Here is a 9,885-nt window from a genome sequence, read left to right on the forward strand (position 1 = left end):
AGTTGGGTCTCCCTTCCTGGCCTCCCCTCATCCCACACGGCCACCCTCGCCTTCCTATGTCCCTAAAGCAGGGCCTTACTGGTCTCCCCACCCCAGGGCCAGTGTTTCCTAGCAGATCCCCGCTTTGTCTCTGTGCAGGTTGCGGATCCAGCCCTCCAGCCCACCTCCCAACCATCCCAGCAACCATCTCTTCAGGCAGCCCGACAGCAGCCCCCCTCCCACCGCCAGCAGCGTCCACCAGAGCCATGGTAAGCCGGCAGCGTTGTTCCTTCCCTTCCCTCCACTTCCTAGGACATGAGGAGGAGCTCACAAGAGGCCGCCTCACCCCTTCCCATCCACAGTTGCCTGTTGGACACAAAGTGGTTCTAGTACCCTGTTTCCCCGAAAATAAGACATCCCCAGAAAATTAGACCTAGTAGAGGTTTTGCTGAATTGCTAAATATAAGGCCTCCCCTGAAAGTAAGACCTAGCTAAGTTTTTGTTTGGAAGCATGTCTGCCAAACAGAACACCAAAGCTTGCAGGATCGGTAAATGTACATACCATAGATTGTTGTACATGGAAATAATGGTAGTAACAAGAAATTCTTGATAAGATTCACACTTTGTTTGGTTATGCTGGTTTGTGATGACAACTACTTTACAGTATATAATAAATGTTCGTTTTTTTGTTCAACAATAAATGTGAATTCTTCTTCATGGAAAAATAAGACATCCCCTGAAAATAAGACCTAGCACATCTTTTGGAGCAAAAATTAATATAAGACACTGTCTTATTTTTGGGGAAACACGGTAGTATCTTAGAATAATAGAATCCTAGGGTTGGAAGCGACCTGGTGGGCCATCCATCACATTAGCTGCCGCATCACATCCCTGGCTCATTTTTCAGCTTCCTCCCCGCGAGGACTCCAAGATATTTTTCACATCTTGATCCGCTCTTGGCAGGTGCTGCCTCCCCGTCTCTGTTCCAAGGGATGCCTTCTCACGGTGCCATCTTCCAGCCCTCGGGCAGCTGCTCCCCCCCGCCGGGCCTGGCCCTCTCTTGCCTGGGGCCGGGCCAGCCGGCGGTGGCCATGCAGATGCAGGAGAGCGGGGACATGATGGGCGGCCTGCCCGTCGGCCCCAGTGCCAACCAGCTGCAGATGCACCACCACCGGGCCAGCCTCATGGCCTCCCTCTCCTACGGGCCCAGGCCGCTCTCCAAGCAGCTCAGCGCCGACGGCACGGAGACGACCACGCACAGGTAAGAGGGCCCTGCCGAGGGAATCTCGCCTCTCTTTCTTGATCTGTGCCACTCAACACGCTGGGCTTCCTGGCTTCCTGGGCTTCAGGGCGGCTTACAACATAAAAGGCAAACATTCAGTGCCAAAAAAATAAAATAAACAATATAGTAGACAATACGGATAAATAGTATGAAGCATTCAATTGTAAAAAGGAATCACAATAAAAGACCCATAAAACATATTTCTCAACATTAGTCAGCCTTAGTATGCTTTGTGACCCTTTGTTTGTGAAGGGACTCTTCGAACCAGTTTGGGTTGCTTCCTTTTGTCTATCTACTTGTTCTATCTTTGTATTGCCAGTACTTTGGACTTCATGAGAACATTGTGCCTGTTTTTCCTGCCCCCACGGAACTGGGAAATTGACGCTTCTGTTCAATGTTTGATCTTTTGTTTTATGTCTTATGTAACAGGTTACATTTTTTATTTAATTTTAGTTTGTTGGGTTGTCAATTTTTGTTATTATGGGTGTATTGTTGTTGTATTCGGGCATTGAATGTTTGCCTTCTATGTTTGGAATCCTCCCTGAGTCCCTCCGGGAAGATAGGGCAGAACATTAATCAAGGTTGTTATTATTATTATTATTATTGTATGACACAGGAAACGAACTAGATATGCTAGATTTCGTTTCACAAAATCACAAGTCGAACACTTCCCAAGTGTCTAGGACACTTTATTATTATTATTATTATTATTATTATTATTATTATTATTACTACAATGTGGCCAAAACAGCAAGATAAAACAAATTACAGTAGAGTCCTGCGTATCCAACATAAACGGGCCAGCAGAATGTTGAATAAGTGAAAAGATTGGATAATAAGGAGGGATTAAGGAAAAGCCTATTAAAAGTCAAATTTTACAAACTAAGCACCAAAACATCATGTTTCACAACAAGTCTGCCACTTATTTGGGAGCATGGCTGTACTCGTGTTGTTGTTGGGCGTTTCGGCCTACTGCACGTTGCTGCCTAGAGAAGCAGCTGTGGATCCAGGCAGGAGGCAGGCTGTGTTGGATAATACAGAATGTTGGATGAGCAAAGGTTGGATAAGTGAGACTCTACTGTACTGTACAAGTAAAATGCAGATTAAAATTAAACAAGTTGAAATTTGCAAGTTAAAATCGAGTGGATATGAATATTTGTATGGATAGGAATGTTTTGATCTAGAGTGAAGCAGAGGGAAGACAGGAGTTCGGCCACAGTGGTTACCTCCGTGCCCCCCATTGTTACGCCATGTGCTCCTCCTCCTCGTCTCCCCCTCTGCCCAGGTATCCGTCCTCCGGCTACGACCAGGTGCACACGCATCCCCACCTCTTTCCGGAGCAGCCCCGGGCCCCTCCCGGCCCCTACGGCCCGTCCACAGCTGTGGGCTTCTCCCCCTCGCAGGCCATGAAAGTACCGCAGATGGAGCCGTTCCCCGCCTTCACCCAGAGCGCCCAGCCGCTCCCTCCACAGCAGCAGCACTACGCCTCCGCCTTGCAGCAGGCCCTGCTCTCCCCGACGCCGCCGGACTACAGCCGGCACCAGCAAGTCCCACACTTCCTGCAGGGCCTGCTCTCTCCCCGACACTCGCTCACGGGCCACGGGGACCTGCGGCTGCCCCAGGCAGAGGTGGCCCAGATCCTCAAGCGGCGGCAGCAGCAGCAGCAGCAGCAGGAGTTCCAGGAGCTGATCCGGCACATGAGCCACGGGGAGGGCGGGCACCACGCCGTGTCCAGCGTGGCCCAGAAACTGTCGGAGCGCCACTCCCTCTCCTTGCCTTACCAGAACACGGACTCGTACCACCCGCACCACGGCCACCACCCCCAGCACCACCACACCAGCCCCCAGCACCTCCTGAAAGTGCGGGCGCACGACGGCCTCCAGGCGCAGGGGGGGGCGGCCCATGCGTACGCCCCCTCGCCCGCCCTGCTCCACTCGGAAAGCATGGAAGAGGAGGAGGAGGAGCCGGAGGAGGAGCAGGAGGAGGCCGTGGCGGTGGACTGCGCCTGCCAGGGGGACAGGGACGCCTTTCTGGGCAGCAAGACCAAAGCGGGCCGCCACCACCACCACCACCATCCCCACCACCACCACCACCACGAGCCCCAGCTGCTCCTGAGTGTGGGTGGCCCGGGGGACCTGGAGGCCTTTTATGGGACCGCTAAGCACGAGGCGGAAATGGGCCACCCTTACCGGGCCCAGCCCATGGCGGCAGCCGCCTTCAGCCGGAACGAGGCTCCCTGCCGAGGCAAGTGCCGGGGCCGGATCACGGTGCAGTTCGGGGCCCTGTCTTTTTGAGCCGTGCATCAAGCCCTAGAAAGCCCAGACAGCTCAGCCAACAGTGAGGGATTCTGGGAACTGAAGTCCAAAGCATCTGGGAGGCCAGGGTTCCATATCTTCAGAGTTAGAGAACTGGGTAGCACAAAGGCGGTTCTCCTTTTCCATTGGGGGGTAACTATATGCCCAGGCTTCTGCCTGGAAGGACTTGGGTGAAGAAGGGAAAGTGTGGGCCATCGAGGCCACAGGCGTCCCCCGAATGGGGCGGGGCTGCCTCTGGGTCTGCTCCTCCGTCTCCAGTGGCCCGAGGCTGTAAAAGGCCCGATGGAAAGGCGGCCTTTGCCCTCTGACGGAGCCTGGCCTTTGCCTGGGCTCTGTCCCAACGAGGAGCAACGCCCTGTTGGGGTGGCTCCTCCGCTTGCCAGCAAACTCCGGGGAGAAAGGCTGGGGGGCAAAGACCAGGCTCCAGGCAGTGCCTTCATTCTGGATGGAGACAGGGTTGCCACCAGCCCCTTGGCAAGAGGGGATCACGGGGGTCCGCCTTGCCCTGAAGGCACAGGTCGAAACGGAGCTGGAGGAATCAGTTTCACCCAAAAGAGGGGACACTGTGTAGGAGCCTGGTTGGGGGTTTCTCCGGTCAAGGCTTGGTTCTTTCGGAGAGGAGGGAACCCTCGTATGGCCCACCCGGCCTGCCCCGCTTTGGGTTTGCTTCCGTGAGGAAGGCGCAGCACACCTCTCACACTGCCCGTAGCCTCAACTTAAGTTAAATGGGAACATTATAATAATAATAATTTTATTTTTATACTCCGCCACCATCTCCCCAGAGGGACTCAGGGTGGCTCACAGATATATTTGCAGAGAGCAGGATATGCAAGGATGGCCGTCCGCCTGTGATTTCAGGCTGGCAATCCCAGTGGCTAGCATGGGTCAGCCCCAGACCCCCAGGTGGCATTTCCTGGAGAGTGAGTAAGTGGCCCGAGGTCATGGAATCATAGAATAATAGAGTTGGAAGGACCTCTGAAGCCCATCTAGTCCAACCCCTCGCCATGCAGGCAAAGCACAGTCTTGGAACAAAGTAGTGGGGGACAGGATGCAGCCATTTTCTTGAAGCCAAGAAGGTCTAGCGATGGAGAGCATTTGGGTGGGAGCTCCACTGATGTTGCTGTTCTGAGGTTTCAGCGATATTGGAAGGACCTGTAAAGCCCATCTAGTCCAGCCCCATTCTGCCATGCAGGAAATGCACATTCAAAGCACCCCTGCCAGGTGGCCATCCAGCCTCTGTTTCAAGCTTCCAAGGAAGGAGCTTCCTCCCCACACAGGAAAAGGGAGGGAAGATAGTAAGCTTTCTATCCCTTTCCTGCTTCCTCCCTGGGCCGGAAGGATAAAGGTGTTGTGATGGGTGCCCGAGCCAGGCCTGATGCTCTTTCTCTTCCCTCCCCCCCTCCTCACCCTCGAAGACTCCATGGTGTCCGGCTGCATGGAGCGGCACTCCTCGCCCCGGCAGGTGGAGATGGCCGACGCAGAGGGGCTGGGGGCTTATTCGGCCAGGGCCATCCCCGGACCGCACCACAGAGCCCGGCCTCTGCAGAGACACCACACCATCCAGAGCAGCGAGGACGCCTACGTACGTGGCCTGGGTGGGTGGGCGGGCGGCTGGGGCGGCTTCTCCTTGCCGTTGCTGCCTCTTGACCCGGCGTTCCTTCCGTGCTCTCCTGCAGGTGCAACTGGACACCCTGCCGGGCATGAGCCTCATGGCGGGGAAGGTGCTCAGCTCCGCCCGCATGGCCGACGCCGTGCTCAGCCAGTCCTCCCTGATGGGCAGCCAGCCGCTCCACGACGGGGAGAGGGCAGGTGAGTGCCGGGCACACCTAGACTGACCCACGGTGGCCTGCTCCTTGTGGCACACGCTGGAGCCTCAACTTCCACATGCCTTGCAGACGGCGAGGAACATTTGGAAGGAGAGGAGCACCTGGCCCTGGGGGACAGCAGCCAGCACCTGAACGCCTCTTGCTACCCCTCCACCTGCATCACGGACGTCCTGCTGAGCTACAAGCACCCGGAGGTGCCCTTCAGCATGGAGCAAGCCGGGGTCTAGAGAGGCGGCGGGCTACAGTAGGTATCGTGGGAGCGTCCTGCGCCTGGCGTGAACAGAAGACGGGCCTTGGGGAGGTGCAGAATCACTCACGCCATGCAAGTGGGCCTCCGAGTGATCTCAGCCCTGCCCTTCTCTCTCTGTCTCCCTCTGTTTATTTCTGTCTCGGTAGGGGTATGTACAGCGTTGGAAGAAAAGAAAAAAAAGGTCCATTTCCAAACCAACAGTATCTCGCAGCATTGCCCCAAAAGGAAGGCCGTAGCATTTCTCCTGGATGGAAATTTGGCGGCAGCGGCCTCCTCCGACTCTTCCTCCCTGGTTCAACCGTGCACTTGTTCCCTCCCGGTGTCCACCGTTGCCATATCCCTCCCCTGCGACGGTAGCCGTTTGCAGGACGCGTTTGGGGAGGATGGGATGCACCATCCGCCTTGGGAAGAAGGCCACCCTTTTGCCTGAGGGAGGTGCCGGTGAAGAGCCGTGCCCGCCTGCATGCGGGACAGTTTTCCCCGAAATGGCGACACCGGGGCCGAGTGAGCGCGTGATGGACGCGGGAAGCAGAAGCTCTGGTCAACGTCACGCCTGCCTTGCTTGCCTTGCCTTGACCTCTTTCCTTCCCTCCCCATCCTTCGGCGGTGGCAACCTGGTCTCTCTCCCCCTCCGGCAGTGGTGCAATATTGCTTGTGTGCGTCTCTTTTTTAATTTCGTGCGTCCACTTTTTCCATTTTTTAACACTTCGGAAAACCATCCTTTTCCCCTTCCTTCCTTCCTTCCTTCCTTTCTCCCTCCCTTTTGTACACTTTCCCCGATTCGAATCCATCACCCTTCCTTTTTGCTTCGTCGTTTCTTTCTCCGGCTTTCCTCTTTCCTTCCAGATCATGTATGAATTTGCTCTTTTTTCTTTGTTTTTGGATAAATGTCGTTCTGTTGTTGGTTCTTATTGTCGTTATTATTATTATTATTATTGATATTAATATTATTATTGATAAATTAATTGTCGAGAGGAGACGACCTCCCTTTCCCTCCCCGCTCGGCTGCTTCCCGGTCCCCGCTCTTCTGCCGTCCTATCTTCCTTGGCTTTTCCTTACAGATCCCCCCTCCCTCTCCGTTGACACCCAGAGACCTTGTTTTCCAAGGCTGACCCAGTTTCCAAGGCAGGGAGGGGTCTTCCCGCACCCGGCGTCATCTTTTCTGCCTTTTTGGGACTTTTTTGGGAAACGCTCCCGCAGAGGATTCCTACGACTGACTCTTTTTTGGAATACTTTTTTTGTAAAGGAAATATATATAGAGAGAGAAAGATATATGTATAGATATATACACACCGATCTCGATGCAGCAGCAGCAGCAGAACCCCTTCCTGAATTTTGCACAGAAGGAGAAGGAGCGCGAGACCCCCTTCGCAGGCCTGGAAAAGGGCGCAAAAGGCCATCCCGGCTCCGGACTCTTCTCCCTCCGGTTTGTGTGTCCATCCCCGCTTCTGTTTACATCAGGCACGGGCAAACTTCGGCCCTCCTTCTGGGTGTTTTGGACTTCAACTCCTACAATTTCTGGCCTCAGACCCCTTGCTTTTCCTCCTCAGCAGCCTCAGTCTCCCTCCTTTCCCCCTCAGCAGCCTCAGTCCTCTTCCTTTTCCCCCTCTGCAGCCTCGGTCCTTTCCTTTTTCCCCTCAACAGCCTCAGTCCTCTTCCTTTTCCCTCTCTACAGCCTCAGTCCTCTTCCTTTTCCCCCTCTGCAGCCTCGGTCCTTTCCTTTTCCCCCTCAACAGCCTCAGTCCTCTTCCTTTTCCCTCTCTGCAGCCTCAGTCCCCTTCCTTTTCCCCCTCTGCAGCCTCAGTCCTCTTCCTTTATCCCACTCTGCAGCCCCAGTCTCCTTCCTTTTCCCCCTCTGCAGCCTCGGTCCTTTCCTTTTCCCCCTCTGCAGCCTCAGTCCTCTTCCTTTTCCCCCTTTGCAGCCTCGGTCCTTTCCTTTTCCCCCTCAACAGCCTCAGTCCTCTTCTTTTTCCCTTTTCCCCCTCTGCAGCCTCCGTCCCTTTCAGCTTAAGTGGCTTAGGTGGAAAAGGAAAGGGCCTGAGGCTATTAGGAATGGTGGGATGGTGGGAGTTGATGGGAAAAAGGAAATGCCTGAGGCCAGGAATTATGGGAGTTGAAGTCCAAAACACCCGGAAGGACATCCAAAGTTTGCTCACACCTGGTTTACACAATCCTGGCAGTATCACACTTTTTTAATTTCTATTTCTTTTTTTAAAGATCATTGCTTTGTATTGTAGTAACCAATACTCGCCGTATACGTCGAATGTATGATATCCTTCTGCTATTATTTCTCTCCCCCTTCGTTCGTTGGGACTGAAAGCAAGAACCCACAATAACGGACGCCTCCCGCAGATCCTCCAGTTCCGGTTTCCTTTTGTTATGGTTTGTTTCCTTTCCCCCCGCCCCATCTTCTATTTGCCGGAGTTGGGGAGGTTGCGTGCGTGTTCATTTGCAACTAGTGACTTAGTTGGATGTGGGATCATGACAAATAAAAACCCCATGATTATGGTTGACTCTCTGCTCCGGCTCCTCTCTTGCTTCGGTTCCGGATTTGGCGGAGGAAAGGGAGGCAGAGAAGACCGTCCTGGTCAATGTCTTACGAGAGCCGAGGACCGGGCGAAACCCAAAGAGATTGGGATCCCTCGAATCGAGAAACGAGCAAAACCAGCCTCGGCCAGAGCTTTGCACATTTCCGGGAACAGCTCCTGCCTGAAACTCCGCTCACTTGTCCTGAGCTCATGGACCTTGTTGTCCGTCTTCGGCAGGGCAGTTCGAACCTGTTTGGAAAGGCAGCTGAGGCTTCCAGGAACAATTCGCCATCCCCTTCTCAGGGATTCCCATTAAGCCTTTCAGTCCAAAGTCCTGGTGCATCTTGGACGCAGGGGGAGGATAGCGAACTCAATAGACTAGGACTCAATGGATTCAGATGGCGAGATGAGATTCCACCTGAACCTTAGGAAAAACTTCCTGACTGTTCAACAGTGGAACTCTCTGCCTCAGAGTCCATTGGAAACTCCTCCTTGGGAGGCTTTTAATCAGAGCCTGAATGGCCATCTGTCGGTAGGGCTTGATTGTGTGTTTCCTGCATGAAGGCAGAAAAAAGGGGTTGGACAGAATGGCCCTTGGCTCTGTCCCATAAATACAGTGGGTCTCCTTGGTCTGAAGGACCTCCTCCTTGTTCATCAGTTTCATTAATCCATTTACATCAGAGATTCCCAACCTTTGGGCCTCGCTCCAGGTGTTTTGGATTTCAGCTCCAACACTTCCTAACAGCCGATCAGCTGGCCAGGATTTCTGGGAGTTGAAGTCCAAAACACCAGGAGGCCCAAAGGTTGGGAACCACTGGCTTAGATGTTCCAGGGACAGGTACGCTCCCTTGCCCATTGCCTAAAACAAGTTCAAACCTTTTAAGCTGAGGACCGGTCACTCAGGTTCACAGTCCAGTCAGGATCCTCGGGCTGTTGGGAGGACAGACGGTAGTTTGAAACAAACAAAAACACATTCTTATGCACGCTGCGCATATCTTATTAGACGCCACCAGTGTTCCCATTTGGGCATATTGAGCATTTTTGCCAAGTTTGGTCCAGATCCATCATTGTTTGCTCTCTGGATGTAGGTGAACTACAACTCCCAAACTCACGGGCAATGCCCACCAAACCCTTCCTGTATTTTCTGTTGGTCATGGAAGTTCTGTGTGCCAGGTTTGGTTCAATTCCATTGTTGGTGGAGTTCGAAATGTTCTTTAATTGTAAGTGAACTATACATCCCAGCAACTATGACTCCCAAATGACAAAATCAATGCCTCCCCCAACCCCACCAGTATTCAAATTTGGGCGTATTGGGTATTTGTGTCAAATGTATTCCCGTGAATGAAAACGCATCCAGCATATCGGATATTTACGATTTGCGATTCGGATATTTATTGAATATTTGCGATTCGGATATTTATTGGATATTTACGATTTGCGATTCATAACAGTAGCAAAATTACACTTACGAGGTAGCAACAAAAATAATTTTATGGTTGGGGGTCACCATAACATGAGGAACTGCATTAAGGGGTCGTGGTATTAGGAAGGTTAAGGGACGTGGCACAGTGTCAGGAATCTTGTCCTGCGTTTGCCCGAGTTTCTTACAGACACAGGGACGTTTCGGCCACGCATGGCCCGGCAGCAGAGCCTGGGAACGGATCGGCGCCGTCCAGGCCCGGGCTTGACCCCAGGCCAGTCTGCC

At 53.3% G+C, this 9,885-nt stretch overlaps 2 protein-coding genes across 5 annotated transcripts in view; both read left to right on the forward strand.

The window, feature by feature from the left end:
- Positions 1 to 6,559, forward strand: part of sik3 (SIK family kinase 3) — a 51,886-nt gene extending 45,327 nt beyond the window's left edge. For both annotated transcript variants that reach the window (XM_062960910.1, XM_062960911.1), the window contains 7 exons: positions 139 to 248; positions 943 to 1,240; positions 2,547 to 3,505; positions 4,992 to 5,158; positions 5,253 to 5,385; positions 5,472 to 5,646; positions 5,799 to 6,559. In XM_062960910.1, coding sequence (XP_062816980.1) covers positions 139 to 248; positions 943 to 1,240; positions 2,547 to 3,505; positions 4,992 to 5,158; positions 5,253 to 5,385; positions 5,472 to 5,629 — 1,825 coding nt within the window. In that variant the 3' untranslated portion in view covers positions 5,630 to 5,646; positions 5,799 to 6,559. The remainder of the gene's footprint in view (positions 1 to 138; positions 249 to 942; positions 1,241 to 2,546; positions 3,506 to 4,991; positions 5,159 to 5,252; positions 5,386 to 5,471; positions 5,647 to 5,798) is intronic.
- On the forward strand, positions 5,809 to 8,165 carry LOC134293418 (uncharacterized). Of its 3 annotated transcripts, none has more exons than XM_062960912.1 (3): positions 5,809 to 7,206; positions 7,237 to 7,544; positions 7,576 to 8,165. In XM_062960912.1, exons 1-3 carry the CDS (start codon positions 6,506 to 6,508, stop codon positions 7,767 to 7,769), a joined length of 1,203 nt encoding a protein of 400 aa, XP_062816982.1. In that variant the 5' UTR covers positions 5,809 to 6,505; the 3' UTR covers positions 7,770 to 8,165. The 3 variants fall into 3 exon arrangements, with proteins under 3 accessions (XP_062816982.1, XP_062816984.1, XP_062816983.1); XM_062960914.1 differs by having other exon boundaries at positions 6,506 to 7,206; positions 7,237 to 7,451; positions 7,545 to 8,165; XM_062960913.1 differs by having other exon boundaries at positions 6,506 to 7,206; positions 7,237 to 8,165.
- The last annotated feature ends 1,720 nt before the right edge of the window (positions 8,166 to 9,885 follow it).

Source organism: Anolis carolinensis, unplaced genomic scaffold, assembly GCF_035594765.1.
Source record: "Anolis carolinensis isolate JA03-04 unplaced genomic scaffold, rAnoCar3.1.pri scaffold_8, whole genome shotgun sequence".
NCBI classification, from domain to species: Eukaryota; Metazoa; Chordata; class Lepidosauria; order Squamata; family Dactyloidae; genus Anolis; species Anolis carolinensis.